This window comes from Anguilla anguilla, chromosome 19 (assembly GCF_013347855.1).
Source record: "Anguilla anguilla isolate fAngAng1 chromosome 19, fAngAng1.pri, whole genome shotgun sequence".
NCBI lineage: Eukaryota > Metazoa > Chordata > Actinopteri > Anguilliformes > Anguillidae > Anguilla > Anguilla anguilla.
In genome coordinates, this window is record NC_049219.1 from 15,747,940 (window position 1) to 15,765,218 (window position 17,279).

At 50.2% G+C, this 17,279-nt stretch overlaps 2 protein-coding genes across 3 annotated transcripts; one reads left to right on the top strand and one right to left on the bottom strand.

Moving 5' to 3' along the window:
• Positions 1-88: 88 nt before the first annotated feature.
• On the bottom strand, positions 89-7,504 carry LOC118218729 (kinesin-like protein KIN-14R). Of its 2 annotated transcripts, XM_035401369.1 has the most exons (15): positions 7,296-7,504; positions 5,814-5,971; positions 5,565-5,672; positions 4,978-5,094; positions 4,792-4,854; positions 4,538-4,669; positions 4,290-4,403; positions 3,756-3,919; positions 2,828-3,500; positions 2,593-2,735; positions 2,072-2,132; positions 1,541-1,749; positions 1,002-1,188; positions 350-445; positions 89-253 (listed from the first exon to the last, which is right to left on the bottom strand). In XM_035401369.1, the coding sequence occupies exons 1-15, from the start codon at positions 7,363-7,365 to the stop codon at positions 95-97; spliced, it is 2,454 nt and encodes an 817-aa protein (XP_035257260.1). In that variant the 5' UTR covers positions 7,366-7,504; the 3' UTR covers positions 89-94. The 2 variants fall into 2 exon arrangements, with proteins under 2 accessions (XP_035257260.1, XP_035257261.1); XM_035401370.1 differs by having other exon boundaries at positions 5,814-7,504.
• A 379-nt stretch (positions 7,505-7,883) lies between these two features.
• LOC118218732 (interferon-related developmental regulator 1-like) lies at positions 7,884-17,125 on the top strand. Its single transcript, XM_035401373.1, has 12 exons — positions 7,884-8,021; positions 10,841-10,945; positions 11,411-11,492; positions 11,920-12,044; positions 12,404-12,561; positions 13,557-13,607; positions 13,747-13,925; positions 14,143-14,251; positions 14,756-14,890; positions 15,265-15,393; positions 15,791-15,886; positions 16,356-17,125. Exons 1-12 carry the CDS (start codon positions 7,997-7,999, stop codon positions 16,440-16,442), a joined length of 1,281 nt encoding a protein of 426 aa, XP_035257264.1. The 5' UTR covers positions 7,884-7,996; the 3' UTR covers positions 16,443-17,125.
• Positions 17,126-17,279: the final 154 nt, after the last annotated feature.

Here is a 17,279-nt window from a genome sequence, read left to right on the forward strand (position 1 = left end):
TGCACCCGGGGCGGGTGAGCGGGGCAGAGGTGTGCGATGCCCCCGGGCGGGTGAGCGGGGCACAGGTGTGCCATGCCCCCGGGCGGGTGAGCGGTTATCTCTCAGCCTTGGCGCCGTGCCCCGTGGCGGGGGGCATGGCGTGCTGAGCGGCTCGGCCCAGGGCCACCTGGCGGACGGACGAGCCGAACTGCAGGGTGCTGAGCGTCTCCGGCAGGTCCTTGGGCTCCGGGCTGACGTTCACGAACACGCAGGCCTGCGGCGAGCAGAGGGCACGGCGCTGTCAGGAGAGCGCGCTAAGGATGCTGGGTAATGCCCCAAAGCAGTGCTCCCCTGGCAGACTGGGCCTTACCTTGGCGTCTCCGCTGAGGCAGGGCTGCAGCAGGTGCGTGAGCTTGGAGTTCCTGAAGGGCACGTGCAGCGCGTTGCTTTTCAGAGCGCTGAACACCTGCGCAGGGGGGGGCGGTACGGTCGGGTCACTGGGGCTTAACACAGCTCATCAGAACCTCATCAGCAAGATACGCAAACTATAATGACTACATATCCAGGGGGGGCCGCAGTGTCTGCAGGTGTTTGTGGTTTCCTTTCAATCAGCTGCTAACTAAGGCCTTGAGAACAAGGAGCATGGATTCTTTAGCCAATCAATGACTTAAGCCGCTGGACAACAGCACGGAAACCAGCAGACACTTGCGGCCCTCCAGGACTGGAGTTTGACACCTGTGCTGTACACAGATTTAGAAATGTTCAGACCAGGGCAGCCCAGCCTTGTTCCTGGAGATCTACCACCCTGTAGGTTTTCATTTCAACCCTAATTTGACATGCCTGATTCTACTCATTAGCAGCTCAAAGTGATCTCTAGCTGTTGAATGAGGACCGTTTTGTTAGGGCTGGTGTGAAAACCTGCAGGACAGCTGATATCCAGGAACAGGCTTGGGCATCCCTGGTTCAGATGGCCTCAGCGCAATTAGCCTTGCCCCACCCCCTCTCCACTCCCATTGGCTGACCTGTCCCAGGGCGGTCAGGGATTTGTTGATGGAGGCGGCCTCCAGCAGCCGGGCCCCCTTGGCCTCAGTTTTGGAGATGCGCTCTGACCCCGCCAGGTCACACAGGGTGAGGGTGCCGCGGGAGGTCGCCCCGGAGACGGTGTCCGTCCCGTCCACCCGCAGAGTGAGGATGAGATGGGAACGGGAGCTGTGGGCGGGACAGAGTCATGTGATGTCACTTCCTGTATTTTCCATCTTTGCTGCTCCTTTTATAAAGATACATTACATGCCATACTAGCCACTGACTGGTGCTTGTTTGAGGTCTGAGTTAGCTCTGCTTTGTATTTGGATGTGGGATATTGAAGAGGGGGAAAAGCAGAACACGGATCATATTACTCAGAAATCATCTTCAGCTCTGAGCTTAGATGATACTGTTTATCATAGCTTGTCTTCAGAATGATACGTCAGAGCAGACCACCTTACCCTGAGGAATACATCATGCAGTGCTAACGACTCTAACACAAATGACGGGTAAAAAAAAAAAATAAAACTCTCAGTACCTCTCTATGTTCATTTTGGTCGAGGCGATCTTTCTGTTTTTTTCACCCAGTTCCATGACGCTTAAAATGTCCTCCTCTGTCTTCACCTCCACGGCAGTGAGCCCGGGAACGCTGACGGACTTCCCTTGGGTCCTGATCTCCAAATGACCCGTCGCGCTCTTTGCCAAGAGGTCGTTCAAGCTGTCGTTGTAAACTTCTAACATGGAGATCTGAAAGGGTGAGATGGGGGGGAACTTAGAGAATGCTGGGTAACGTAGTCATTCGGTAAACAGTGGCTGTTAATGATGAAACTGTACAGGGTAACAAACAGGGACCTACATATAAGAGACATGATGCGTTAAGCTGAGATATTAGGCCCATTTCTGTTGGCCTGCTTGTGATTTTACTGTAAATGCGCTATTCGTCTTTGCATCCCACCATTGTCCGCGTAGTCAACAAGTAATCAAGTGACTGAACGGTGTCTGATCCCCACCTCGTTAAATGGGACTGCGATGTGCTCATTTGCTGAGCTCATTATTAAAACATACGTACCTTCAGGGCATAGGTGACCTTTTCTCTCTCTTTACAAATGCGTAAGAGCTCCCTGACTGACCTGCAGACACAGACAGAAAGGCAGTGAGTCCCTCTGGCTCAGTGGGGTGGCCCAGTCAGGTCACACTATACGACACTGCCAGGGGAACTACAGCGGAGGACGACTGCTGCCATCTTCACCGGCGACAGGACGCAGCAGAGATCTGCGTGTGGCCTCCGGCAGACACAGGCAACCGGACCCCCGGCTGAAACCCGAGCGCGCTGGAGCGCGTAACCCGAGCGCGTTTGTCCTGATACACGCTGACAGGCAGAGCGCTGACTTACTGATGCCCCGCGTTCACACAGCAGAAATTACCACCAGACTTTTCTCTGCTCTCACACCAGCCGCAGTATCGACAGGGATTCAGGAAACGAGAATCATTCATTTCTGATCTCCGTCGTGATTGGTCTGCGGGTCTATCCGAGCTGGCCGAGCCAGCAGTGTGGCCCTGTGCGTGAGAGCAGGCGCTCCGGGGGCCTACCGAACGTTAACCCCTGGCTCATCTCTGCGCCCCATCATGGTGTAGGTCTTCCCCGAGCCCGTCTGCCCGTAGGCCAGAATGCAGACGTTATACCCGTCAGCACAGGAGGCTATGACTGGGAGGGTCCCCTCAAACACAGCCTCCTGCAGCGAGAGGGGAGAGAGAGAGAGAGAGAGAGAGGCGGGGTCAGCCAGAGCAGCTGCATTTAAACCCTGCCTGCAGTACCCGCTCTCACCTGAGAGGCGCTAGAGGAGTACACCTTGTCGAAGAGGAACTTCCTCTTGCCGCTCTTCTGGCTGACGGCCACTTCCTCCTCGGAGGTGACCTCCAGGCAGGGGCTGGCGGCGGCGGCGGCGGCGGCGCTGGCCCGGCAGCGGCAGAAGACGCGGATGTTCCCCTGCAGCTCCAGCAGCCTGTTGTAGAGCGCCTTCCTCTCCAGGGCCTCCCTCCTGTACAGCGCGCGGAGCTCCTGCGCCTCCCTGCGCGCCTCCTCCTGCGCCCGGGCCAGCCGCAGCGCCTCCTCCTCCAGCTGGGCGGCCTGGCGGCGCGCGTCCTGCAGCCACCGGGCCGCCGCCGAGCGCAGCTGCTTGCCGGCGACGTTGAGGCTGCGCGTCAGGGTGGCGAGCGCCTGCAGGCGGGCGGGGTCCACGGCGGGCCGCCGCTCGGGCCGGGCTGGGGGGGGCAGCGCGGGGCGGCGGGCCAGCAGGGCCCGGACCCTCTCCCGCGCCTCCTGCTGGCCCGCCTCCAGCTCGGCCACCGTGCGGTGGAGGTGCTGGAGCGTGTCGGACAGGTTCTGCGTCTCACGGGACAGCTGGCTGTTCCTCTGGACCAGCCTCTCCACCTCCTGCTCTTTGAGCAGTAGCCTCTGCCTCAGGTCCTCTATCACCCGCTCCTTCTCCAGGTGAGTCCTGAGCAGAGGGCAAGCCCAACACACTCTATGCACACCCAGCAGGAGGCTAAAAACAGTCTAATTACAGCCATGCAAGTACAGGCAAATGAATATCTCCATATACCATTTCAATGGTCCCAGTGATTCAGTAACAAAAAAAGTTTTCAGTGTGGAGGTAACCCCAGTGAAGACCAAGCAGATAAAGCATTAGAGACACAGAAGCAGTGTCTAAATACAGTACCTTTTACCTGCAGCAGCACTGGGGCTCGCTCACCTGAAGGAGTGCAGCTCCCTGCCGCCCTGCTCTCCCTGGGCCGGCTGGAGCAGTGCGTCTCCGAAGATGGAGAGGTAGGCGGAGATGACCTCGTCGGGGTCGTAGCGGCACTGCCGGAGGGCCGCGGTGACCTCCGTCGGGTCGGCCAGCCCCGGCAGGGCGCCCTGCGCGCGGCACAAAGGAGAGCACGGTGAGAACAGCCACTGACCGGAGGAGAAGAGCAGCGTTGGTTTAAAACACCTAAAGAGAACAGCTAAACGAATGCATGTTTATTAAATAAATAGATACGTAAATAAATATACAAACAGGAAAGAAAAGGGAAAGTAGCCAATATGTAAATGAATAAATATTTATAAGTTTCCTAAAGAGGAGGTGTTGCAAAAACAAATAATAAATATACAATAATAAGAAATAAATATACAAAAAGAAAAAGAAAAGGTAAACTAGAAAATAAATAAATAAATAAAGGGCAGGGGTGGCAGTGGCTTGGGATTATGAACAAAAAAAACTAAAATGCAGAAGGCAGACGTTCACCATGACTTGCTGAATTCGGATTCTGACGAAGTCGATGTTCATCTCCCACTGCAGCGGCAGCAGGAGCCACAGCCCCGACTGAGCGTCAAAGTATCTGCACACGTTGGCCTTCTCCTGCAGGGGGCAGAGTGCAGATCACAGTCCCTCCCCAACCCCCTCCACAGCTTTGGGGTGGGGGTGGAGGGTGGGGGGTGGCGGGGGGAATGTGGGGTTGGCGGTTCTGAAACGTTCCGGGCAGTTCCAGCTACCTCAAACATGTAGGTCATGAGCATGCCCTTCCCCTGGATGTACACGGCACTGGCGCGGTCGTCTTCGGCAAACGCGGGTTCGGCGGGCGCGGGCTGGCTGCCGGAGGGAGCCGCGTTTTGGCTGAGTGCCTGCTGCGCGTGGGACGGACAGACGGACAGGCAGACAGACAGACAGACAGACAGACAGAGCTTCCCCTTCCCCAGCACACAGATTAATAACGTGACTTTTTTTTCTAGAATGTGTTCAGCTTTACCTCATTTGTGGCATTAATGAACCGTCCTTCGCTGTACCACTCATCTGGAAACGGGACAAGACCCTTCGAGAAATATTATTATTATTATTATTAAACCATAAACACTCAGTACAAAAGGCATTATGAACTGCAATAGTGTTAATGCAGTATGCATGCTCAGCGTTACTGCGGCAGAAGCATGCTTACGTTCGTCTCATCAACGTACACGCGGCTTCCGTGTTGGCTGAAACAGCTGTACAGAGTGCCGTTCTTATGCAGGAAACTCTCAAAGGCTAAAGGCCCTTCCGTTTCTGTGGATGCCTCCTTAAGACAGGGAAATTAAACATTAACAAACTGCCTGACAATATAATTACACATCACCTGCAGCACAATGCACCACATCCTGCAGGCTAACTGATACTGCACTGGCTTAAACACTAATTGAGTCAATGAAGGAACGGTTATGGCTCCTGTGATGTGATTTAGAGGAATGCTACTTTTAAATTACGCTCACTGCTGTCTCTCTGCAGATGTGCTATTGTTATTTTAGCTGAGATAAAACATAAGCTGACAGAAAACATAAGCTGACTTTGCCAAGGCATAAAGCCTCCCAAGGTGTCAAAATAGAAAACAAGAGCCAAGTAACCCAAGACTGCTATACCTTCAGGTGTTGGGTGGCAACAGGACATAGACCGTAAAGGGAAACCCAACCCATCCTTCTCGGATTGACGTAAAGTAAAATAAACAGTTAGAAAACAATAGTTATTCTAACTATTTGGGGTTTATCTACTCACCGCCATTGTCTTTTTAAACATGGTCTCGATTTCTTCAACTGCCTCGTCCTGCATCTCCGTAATGCTCTCGTCACTGGACGAAATTTCAATTGCGTGACTTGTAGGTTCCTGAAACGTATTAATTTAAATTGTAAATGGGAATCGCAAGAGTGGTGAAATGTTCGGGCGGCCCAAGCAGCATTCCTACAACAGGCGGTTGGGATGCACCGCGTTTGTAAGCTATGGAACAGAGACGCAATTTACACGTACTTGCCGGGATGTTTCTTCTTCTTCGACGTTATGAGGCGCGATGCTCTTGTCATCTTTAAATTCGGCATCATCCCCAGGTGCTCGACAGGGAACCGGCTCGACCTCTTCTTTCTTGGCATCCGCTACGGAGGCAGCGCTACCCATATCCCAGCTGGGGTCTTAAAATTAAGTTGGACAGCTCTTCGTGAAACGGACGTTCGAAACCTGCGCGTGCACTCGATCCCACTGTGGCTCTTTTGCAAATTCTAGATTGTATTTTTCCACATGAAAAGTCTAAAAGTTATGTAGTCAATTTTGCAGATGATGCTATTTAAATAAACCGGAATTGGCACTGCACACAGGTATTCGTGTGGCTCTGTGAGCAAGTCATTTTTAAACCAATATAGTTTGCAAGTCTATGAGAAATAACAACTGTCCGACAACCGTCTGCCTCTTCCAGCGTCGTGCAATGGTACCGAGCGCGGGCTGCGAAATGACAGGCGGAAGATGGTTGCCATGGGCAACGAGTAAACTTCAGGTCGCATCCATAGACATTATGACTGAAATTATTCCAATGACTTCTGGATACGTTTTTTATAATATTGAATATAATAAAATAGCCACGTACTGAATACTCAACTATGTTAATTATGTGAAATTATCTGAAATTCATCATATCATTTTTTAAAATTAAATTCAGACACGTTCATACTCATCATCACTTTAAAGTTTCTGAAATACATTTTGATCTCTTACACCAAGTCAGGGGTCTGGCAACCCTGGTCCTGGAGAGACACAGGCAATGCTGGTTTCTGTTTTCACCTTTAACAGCACCCACCTCAGACCCATGTAAGCAGGTTATGTGAATTAACTGTGTAATGAGCAGCTCATATTGATTATTAAAATGCCATGTAATAATGAAAACCAGCAGAGCTGAAGAAGGACTACAGGCAGTCATTTGTCCATGAAGTTGAAACGGAACATACTCTAACTCTACATAACACATACACTTACTCCAGCGCTACACAGGCCAAACCCATACCCAATTCTACATAGTGCTTACACATACTCCAACCATACGCAGGTCATACGCATAGGCTGCCCAACCCTGTTCCTGGAGATCTACCGTCCAGTGGGCTTTCACTCCAACCCTAACAGAGCAGCCTGCACTGCATTCAACAGCTAGAGATCTCTGTTGAGCTGTTAATTAGTCGAATCAGGTGGGCCAGATTAGGGTTGAACTGAAAACCTACGGGATGGTAAATCTTCAGGAACGGGGTTGGGCAGCCCTGGTCCAGGCTTACACGGTCCATACACAGGCGCACGTGTGCTGGAGAGATAGGGTAAAGTGGGGAATGGGCAGGCTTGCAGCTCTCACTGCTGACAGCTGATAACCAGCAGCCCAGGCAGAGTTCAGCTGTGCGTAAGAGCCCTGCTCGAAACATGCGCCAAGTTAAAGTCTGCAAGCGGAATTTCCACACCTGTAAACTGTACGGGACTCACCGAGAGCAGGAACAATCGTCACTAAAGACCAGTCAAGTCTGTAAAAATGAAAATAAAAACCATAGTACATTAGCAGTTCTTCCTGCCAAGGACTTCGGCTTTTTTCCCCTTTTTTCTTTTGGTGGGAGGGATTCACACACACAGTGGTTAAACTGATCTGCCTCCCTCCCTGTCCCCATTCTTATACTCTCTTACAATACTCGTCTCGTCACAACGTCTTTGAATGCTATGAAAAGTTACTTGCAAAATGCAATCTATTTTTATAGGATAGTAGCCGGCAGTTTTATAGAACTCAAATCACTATGATCGTACTACGCCGTCACTGTCTGCATGGGAACGTGACACAAACTAATTTTTGCGGCATTGCGTCAGACAAATCTATCGTCACTCCACACCCCGGAGTCCAGCGACCAGATTGGCTCTCCGGATGACAGTAGGGTGCTTTCCCGCGAAGAACCACCTCATTTTACGTGACGCATGGACAGTATAAAACCGGGCTGCCAGTAGTACTCTGCTCAGCCGTAGTTTTAGAGGGAAAATGAGTCGTTTTTGTTCGCAGTTTTTTACCGGGACTGCTTTCGATTCTTATCTATTAACAGTGCCACCTGAAGATTTTTATTTGAAGAGACATTTCACAAAAAACTGGTCTTCTATTGGCTGATTTTTGTGAACACCTTTATTTCTTTTTTTTCTAAACGAAGATGCCACGGTCCAAGAAGAGGAGAGGTAAGGAATGATGCCTGCATGGTTATGATGACCGATCGTCACATTCCAGCCATGATGTGTGCGAAAGGAACGTTGGGAATTGCAGTCATTTATATGAAAATATCGGGAGTAAATGGACAATGAGCTATGCTTGATGTAACTACATTACCCACCGTTTTGTGGCCTGTGTGTTTTACGTGGAGGGATCCAGCTGTTGGTATTGCATGTGTAATAAAAATCTATCTAATAATTATGAAGGCGATTCGCAACGCTCAACATAAAAACAGACTGACGATGTAGGTCGCAATTCGATTTTGACTATCATAGTAAGCTCCTGAGAAGCAATTTATGGGACATCTGGCGCGAATCAGTAAAGGAAATTTGCGCGCCACGTATCATGGAATTACTAAAACACGCAATATAACTTCTTGTCTATGGTGATAAGATTTAATCTGGCTTTATTAAGCATAGTTAAGTGCAGTGTATGGGGCATATTTGTCTTGCGTTCCTAACGTTTGCTAGCTTTAATAAAAATAAGCAAACTTGTTTCCGTGTAGCGTTTTAAGTAAATGTAAATATTGTCATTCTGATAAAAACCCAATACAAACTTAGATGTATTTGTTGATACACAACGGCCTTGTTTACAGCGTTGGAAACTCCTATCTTAGCAAATAACAGGTTATCTGGGGATAAGATATCTAGGAACCTTATGCAATGGAAACACCAATAACTGCCAGTTTCTCGTATAATCAAGAACTTTCCCCAGAGAGTTGCGTGTGAATGAACTAATAAGATGTTTTACAAAGTTGCTAAGGCGACAGTTCCAATACTACATTTTGCAAGCTGCTGCACGAAGTGCAGGTGATAAAATCGTTAGCTAGTTACCACTATAACAGATGATGTTCTGTTTTTGTAATTTCAAGGTTTACGCACATTAAAAAAATGGTATTCAGCTAGCTGAACTGATCTTACTCCAACTAGGTAATGGAGTCGTTAAATCAACGCATTTAAATGTAGATAGCTACGTTTAGCTAGCCGTCTGTTAATGACAAATGAATGATTAAATTGATCGCGACTTTATGGCGTTTAGCACGTATGCTATGGCTACACACACGGAGCAGCTGACTGGCCAGCAGGGCCTGGCTGCGATGCGGGCGCGCGTGTGTTTTATAGATTGCCACGTGAATGCAATCACGTGTACTGCTCACTGTTCCACCCGTGTCCGTTTCATTCATAACAGAGACATCTGACGGGCTGGTTTACCTATAGGCACATCATGATTCCTTAGATTCCTCTCAAAGTCCCCTCTTAACGCTTCTGGCTTGGATTACAGCCCCACCAGGCACAGGGGGCATATTCATCCTGTAGTTCACAACACAGTGTATTCTTCAATCTCAGCCCTGCATGCAGTTTTTTTTACTTGCCTAAACCCAAGGAGATGATTTTTTACATCATTGATATAAACCAGCTGTGCACTAGTAAAATCGCTTGGCAGAAGCTCAAATCCAGAGAAGCATAAATACATACAGACTATACAGCTGGTTCAGATCTGTAAATGACCTGTGGTACAAAATCTATAACTTGTTGCATGGAACAGTATTGAGCCAGAAGGGCTTATCATCCAGAGAGTGTAGAGGAGGTACTGACTCTGACCTTTCCATTTTAAAAAGGGTAAGGGTGCTGGTGGCGCGCTCGCTGGCAGAAATTCTGCGGAATTTTCCCCAGCTGTGTTTGTCCTGTGTCTGCAGTCAGAGGAGTCATATCAGGAGCCCTTGATGACGCTGTAAAAAAAATAAGAGAACACAGAGTGAATTTTCCACTGCTCAACTGATAAAACCTTGGATATGGCTGGACCTCTCTGGCCGAACAATGGTGTAACTTTACAACTTGGGCGACCAATGGTGTAACTTCATCACTCAGTCACAGACATTCACATTTGTAGGGCTGGCCCCGCTGTTGCGGTCCAGCCGAAAACGGACCAGGTAACAGCTGAAAGCCAGCCAGCCAGCATGTTTTCGGTCATGTGATCAGAATGTCTACAGTTGTTTCCAGGGGAACACAGATTCTCATTCTGAAATGTACAGGTGTACTTCAAGGAGAACGTGTGCTTTGAATGTGAGCAAATTGTGTTCTGAAAGGTCACTGGAAGTTAATTTGAGATTTATTAATAACCCTTCTTGGCAATTTGATGTAGAAGCAGGAGGCGTTTAGGCTGGAATAATTTAATACAAGCCCCGCAGTGTTTCTCTTTCCTTACAGCTCGGTGTCAGAGGGGCTTAGCTACACTAATCTAGGCTGCCTGTATCTAAGGCAACGTGGCAGTTCTTTTCCCCAAATCAGACTGCTTTGCTTGTCCTTCAGTCATCGAACTTCGGTCCTTATCAAGCCGTTTTATGAAATGAAATGGCAGTTGGTGACACAAGCTGCAGGCCAGGACAGCCTGAACTCCGCCAGCAGCATCGGCTCCCACACCGGTGCACATGCACTCACAGGTGTCCACCAATCAGGTCCTTCATATCCCATTACATCACAGTTCACTGCAGTCATCACACTGCTGTGTGTAAACCAGGGCTTCCTCTACCTGTTAGTCTCTGCAGCTGCTTCACACACTTGTACACGGAAGCATCTAGATCACAGACCTGTACGAGAACTAAAGTACATAAAACGACGAGAACAAAACATTTAGGTCTAGAAGCCGTTCTGCACTGCATCAAGCCTGGGCCTGCACACCCTGCGGGTTCTCTTTCTCCACCACGTGATCTGAAGATTTTGCACGCAGACGTTTGACGTGTGGCCTGTCCTGTCTGTGCTGTCTGTGCTGTCTGTGCTGTCTGTGACAGGGGCCCCGCAGAGGGCTGGGCAGCCTTTCAGTGACGAGGACGTCTCCATAGAAACGCTCAGCCACTGCAGCAGCTTCAGCGACTCGGCCAGCCTGCCGGAGGAAGGTGAGGCGTCTCCCGCCACTGCAGCGGCCCACAATGCCCTGCTCCGCTGCAGCAGGAAGCATCCCGGCCCACAATGCCCCGCTGCGCCGCAGCAGGAAGCATCCCGGCCCACAATGCCCCGCTGCGCCGCAGCAGGAAGTATCGCGCCCCTAAAGCGGCCCACAATGCCCTGCTCCGCTGCAGTAAGAGGGGACCACTGCTTTATACCTTTTCTAACACTGGCTGCCCTAGGGGTTCATTCTGTCATATGGGAGAACTCAGACGACACTCTTTTCAACAGGGGGTCTTTCTGAACAGTGTAAAAGCCTTTAACGTTAAATATGACTTTAATGTTGATAGTCGGGCCTGGGGTTCTTCGGTTACTGGCAGACAGAACTTCTACTCGAGTTGGGGCTGTGCTGGGCTTGATGACGGTGAAATAAAGTGTGCTTTGCTGATGGCTTTTCGCTGTTTGTAACTGAGCAGGAGGGGACGGGATGGAGGATGGGGTCCTGGAGGCCTTCCAGTACAAGCTGAAGGGTTTCATCGACAGCACCGTGGACAAGAGGTCAGCTCGCTTCGCCTCTCCCGATTCTTTCAGTGCTCTTCTTTATAATCTGCACGGTCTTGCCCCCCCCTCCCCAGTTTATCTTTTAAGATTGCATCTTTGTCACGCTGCAAACATCCCAGAGGTGAAGGAATGCCAAACCGCACTCTGTGTGCCGAGCTTCAGAAGGCCTCCTGCAGTCAGGAGGAAAACTTGATGCACTGACAGCTGTGGCTGATTCCCGGGCCGCGCTGCGTTTCCCTAAAAATATTTCCCCTCTTCATCCTTCTCTGTACCTCAGCAGTACGCTGTCAGCATTCTCATAAACGAGATCTAGAGGCGCGGGTAGCATATAGTCTTTGGTTGTTCTAACAACCCTTTTAATTAAGATCAGTGTAATGTATTACACTAATGACGGAATGGCCTTTGCCCCATTTCCTCTACGCAGTGCGAAAACTAGGCAGGGAGCTCTGGACGGGTTGAAAACTGCCATGGCAACAAAAATCCTGTACGAGTTCATCTTGGAGAGGAGGATGACCATCACTGACAGCATCGAACGCTGCCTGAAGAAAGGTACACTATACTGTATTAATATATTATACAAGTTATTATTGTGCTTGCCCATGTTTGGGGTTCAGGCCTGGCTTGTGCTCTTTTTTCTGCTACTCTGTAAAGCGTCTGTGTGACCGTTTTCTGTAAAGAGCGCTATACAAATAAAATAGAATTTGTTTGTGTTGCACTGTATGTTGTGCCTCGTTGATATGATGGGGCACCTTGCATAGCAGATATCTGACAGCTGCTGTTACAGGGCATCAGGGGGAAGTTTGGGTTTAGCATCCTCCCCCCTGAGCCCAATAGCACGGTCCTGGGACTGAAACCCACTTTTGAGTGACTGAGTGTTTAAGGAGCTTCCCTGCTCTACCTGTTTCCAGGTAAGGGGGAGGAGCAGGGAGCGGCCGCCTCCCTGGCCTGCCTGCTCTGCATCCAGCTGGGCTCCGGCATCGAGAGCGAGGAGGTGTTCAAGACCCTCAAGCCCGTCTTCAAGAACATCCTCAACGACGGCTCTGCCAACCTGCAGGCCAGACAAGCAGTGAGTGTGTCCTGTTCCCTTATAGCACTGTCCCCTTATAAAACTGTACCCTTATAACACTGTCCCCTTACACCACCCTTACAACACTGTCCCCCTAAAGCACTGTCCCCTTATAAAACTGTACCCTTATAACACTGTCCCCTTACACCACCCTTACAACACTGTCCCCCTAAAGCACTGTCCCCTTATAAAACTGTACCCTTATAACACTGTCCCCTTATAACACCTTTACAACACTGTCCCCTAATAACAATGTTCCCTTACACCACCCTTACAACACTGTCCCCTTATAAAACTGTACCCTTATAACACTGTCCCCTAATAACAATGTTCCCTTACACCACCCTTACAACACTGTCCCCTTATAAAACTGTACCCTTATAACACTGTCCCCTAATAACAATGTTCCCTTACACCACCCTTACAACACTGTCCCCTTAAAGCACTGTTCCCTTATAAAACTGTACCCTTATAACACTGTCCCCTTATAGCCGGCGAGTGTGCACTGTCTTTATCAGCTAGAGCGTGTGCCTTAAACTCCGGTCTGTCTAACCCAGAGTGACTAACAAGGCCATTACTGCTGAGTACACAGCATGCTTATCACCAGGCCTGGAAGGGCGAGGGCAGAGGTTCACAGTATCGAGCAGCGTGACGCAGCAGAGATCACGTCAGGGTGAACAGGCGGCTGGTTACGCGCACACGGCCCAAAGCCGCTGTAAACAGGCACATTGTGCTTTTAAAGGTGTCTTTGTGGCTGGTCTGCAGGGCTCCCTGTATTTATATTGCTTAATGTCACACAGGAAAAGGTGTCATAAAGAAAGTGACCTTGTACAGACTCTGTACAGAAGCACCAGCTTATTTTTAAAAGCCCAAAGTAAAGGCCCTGAGAAGGTCTTAATTTCCCCTCTCTCGCCGCAGTCTTTGCGCTCTTCCACTACCAGCGCCTGTCTGCAGGACCCCGGCTGTAAGCCGTTTGCTCTGCTCTTCTGTTTCAGTGCGCGACCAGTTTGGGCGTCTGCAGTCTGGTCTCAGAGGATGACATTCTGGTGAGTGCGGCGCTGGCTTTCTGTCTGTTTTTTCACAGAGTAAAACCTGCACTAAGTCACCTGGTTCTGCTTAGTAAGGCCTGTGAAACGGAGTTTAAAGTGTACAGTACCGGTGTGCGCGTGTCATACTGATGTACAGGACGTGTACGGCACCATGGAGGGCTTCGAGAGCCTGTTCAGCAGGTCCTACGCCCGGCCGGACGGGACGCGGCCCGTCTTCAGCCCCCAGGTCACCCTGCTGCACCACCACGCCCTGCTGGCCTGGGCCCTGCTCCTCACCATCTGCCCCCCCGCCCAGCTGCGCTGCATCATCCGCAAGTAAGCTGCCCCCTACTGGTGCGTCCTGGTATATCCTGCTTAATCCAGCCCCCACCATGGTCAGCTGCACAGTGTGTACAGTGTGTAAAACCCTCACACTCTCTGGTGCTCACAGGACCACACACACACACGCACACGCACACGCACACACACACACGCGTGTTTGGCGGTCGTTCTCTTGCGCTGACGTGCTGGGGGGGCCCTCCTGTGCTTGCAGGCACCTGCCCAGGCTGCCCAGCCTGCTGGAGTGTGAGGACGTGAACATGAGGATCGCTGCAGGAGAGACCGTGGCCCTCCTGTTTGAGCTGGCCAGGGACCTGGACCCTGTGAGTGCGCCTCCCTGCTACTGCCGCAGGCGGGCTTAGTCACGCTCATCTGCCTGGGGTTTGGGCCACTGTCAGCTGCTCTATATAACCGCCTGCCTGTAGGACTGAACCAGTTATAACTGCCTATGGAGCAGAACTGCTGATTATAACTGCCTGTGGAACAGAATCAGTTATTATAACTGCCTGTAGGACTGAACCAGTTATAACTGCCTGTAGAGCAGAACTGCTGATTATAACTGCCTGTGGAACAGAACTGCTGATTATAACTGCCTGTGGAACAGAACTGCTGATTATAACTGCCTGTGGAACAGAACTGCTGATTATAACTGCCTGTGGAACAGAACTGCTGATTATAACTGCCTATGGAGCAGAATCAGTTATTATATCTGCCTGTAGAACAGGACCAGTTATAACTGCCTGTAGAACAGAACTGCTGATTATAACGGCCTGTGGTAATCAGTGTGTCCAGCAGAGGTAAGCGAGCGCCCCTCTCTCTCTCTGCAGGAGTTTGAGTACGAGGGCCTGGACCCTCTGTGCACGAAGCTCAGCTCTCTGGCCACCGACTGCAACAAGCACCGAGCCAAGAACGACAAGAGGAGGCAGAGATCTGCGTTCCGGGACGTCCTGCGAGCCGTGGAGGTGGGGTCTCCGAGAGGGCCAGCTGTGTGTGTGTGTGCGTGTGTGTGTGAGCGTGTAGTGTGTGTGTGTGTGTGTGTGTGTGTGCGTGTGTCTGTGTCTGTGTGTGTGTGTGTGTGCACTGAGTGTGCGTGCGTGTGCGTGGGCATTGTGTGTGCACATACGCTGTGTGTGTGCACTGAGTGGGTGTGTGTGTGTTCGTGCACCGGATGTGTGTGCACGTTGTGTGGGTGATAGTTTGTGTGTATGTGCGTGTGCGAGCGCGTGCGTTGAGTGTGTGTGTGTGTGTGTGTTTGTGCGAGCGTGCTGAGTGTGTGTGTGTGTATGTGCGTGTGTGTGCGTGCGAGCGCGCTGAGTGTGTCTCTGTTTCCGAGCAGGAGGGCGACTTCCAGAGCGAGACGATCCGCTTCGGTACGGAGCGCATGGACCTCGACAGCTGGGTGAGGAAGAGGACGTACGAAGCATTCCGGGAATTTGTGGGCTCTGGAATGAACTACCATCTGCAGGTGGGTCCCCCCCCCTCACACACACAGCAGACACACAACCCCCCCCCCCCCCCCTACACACACACAGCAGACACACACACACACCCCCCCCCTCACACACAGCTGCCATTGTCCCATAACCAGTTCATTCATTTTCTGACAGAGGCTTGATTATGATTTTTTTCTGGGATTTTTCCAAATGTGGAATCCAGACCATAAATACCACCAAAAAGTATGAGACACCATTAGAAATGTGCGCCTACAGCAGAGCACAACTCCGGTAATCAAACAGATGAAAATATGGTTTCAATTATTATTCTTTTTTAAACTGCAATGGAACTGCGCCAGCAGTATGACATTCTAGAGTCCACTCCCTCTCTATGGTACTCCACAGTCGGCTTCCTCTGTCCTCCTACAGGCAAACGAGTTCATCCGCAGCGTGTTTGAGCTGGGCCCGCCGATGATGATCGACTCGGCCACGCTGAAGGCCATGAAGATCTCCCGCTTCGAGAGGGTGAGGCCCCCCGTGACTCTACCGTCAGGCCTTCACCTGAGATGTGCTGTATTTCACCTGAGATGTGCTGTAACCTAGAATGTGTTCACACGAGGTCACAGGGTACGAAGTTCTCAGGGGCTGAGAGTCTTCGGTCATTGAGGTTGTTTCTGTAGGGAACCCTGAAAAGTGCCAAACTCTCGGTGCTGTATAGCTACGGGGCGTGCCTGCCATCTCGTTACCGTAGAGAATCGGAGATGCACCTGAGATGTTAAGCACCAGCGGACATAGGCTGGAACAGACTCGGTTATTTTATTTGCTTGACAGGTTGTATCAAGAGCAAACCTTTTCCATTTTTTTTTTGTCAGGAGGCTGGGATTATTCAGGTAGACAATACCAGATTATTACAGTAGCAGAACTGCAGTTACTGTAAATATGGGTGTAGGTCTAAGACCATCAGTGGCTGATAACGTGTTGTGTCCTCCTCCAGCACCTGTACAATGCAGCCGCCTTCAAAGCCCGCACCAAGGCCAGGAACAAGGTCCGGGACAAGAGGGCAGACATCGGCGAATTCTAGACCTCTACTGCCGTCCAGCTCGCTTCCCTTTTTACAGTTATCATTTTCATGTACGGTTAAACTGAAATGTAAATTACCGCCATTATTACCGTTAAATTATCTGTGTATATATTTAGATTTACGAATACGAATCAATACAAATATGAATTGTGAATTCGATTTGAATACCTGTATCCTTGGTAACATTTTCAGTTGCACTATGTAGTTCACCTTGACATTTTCATTTCAGGCAACCATGCTGTTCTCTTGTATTTTTGTTGTACATTTTGTTATGTCTGAATTCACGGAATACCTGCACAGAGTGGCAGGCCAATCTTAAAGATACCTGTCCTTTTACCCCACAAATAGGAGGAGAATAACCTCACAAACCTCAAAGTGGGTCAAGCTAATATGTGCCATAAAGGATTTGCTGTTTGTAACTAATCATAGTGTTGTGTTGTAGAGGATACAAATCTTCTGATTGGTTTGTGTGTCAGTGATGGACAGTACACCACAGCTCCGCCCATTTTGGGGCGAGTGGCGCCTCATGGGCATCTGCGCTCTTTGGTGACATCTAGTGGAAGAACACTGTTACTGTGCCCCTGTGATACGAGATGCCACTTTGAATGCAGACACGCTGCACAGACGGACCAGGCCAAATGGCACACGCTCGGTGCTAGAGGGTAATAAACTCAACCACTGAACTGCCTTGTCTTGGCCTGTTTTTTTTCACCTTTTAAGGGGATCTTTTTAGGATCCACCTTTAGAGGATCTGCAGCAACGCCTGATCTACAGAGTCCTGGCATGTGTTCAGTGCCCGCTGAATCTTACCAGTCAGTCGCTGGCACAGCCCAAAAA

Coding starts and splice junctions, on each gene's coding strand:
- LOC118218729 (XM_035401369.1), bottom strand. CDS start 7,365: ATGTACTATGGTTTTTATTTTCATTTTTACAGACTTGACTGGTCTTTA. Junction 5,972..7,295: donor GACGATTGTTCCTGCTCTCG/GTGAGTCCCGTA, acceptor CTTAATTTTAAG/ACCCCAGCTGGGATATGGGT. Junction 1,189..1,540: donor ACCAAAATGAACATAGAGAG/GTACTGAGAGTT, acceptor TCCCGCCCACAG/CTCCCGTTCCCATCTCATCC.
- LOC118218732 (XM_035401373.1), top strand. CDS start 7,997: ATGCCACGGTCCAAGAAGAGGAGAG. Junction 13,926..14,142: donor CTGCGCTGCATCATCCGCAA/GTAAGCTGCCCC, acceptor CTGTGCTTGCAG/GCACCTGCCCAGGCTGCCCA. Junction 14,891..15,264: donor ACGTCCTGCGAGCCGTGGAG/GTGGGGTCTCCG, acceptor GTTTCCGAGCAG/GAGGGCGACTTCCAGAGCGA.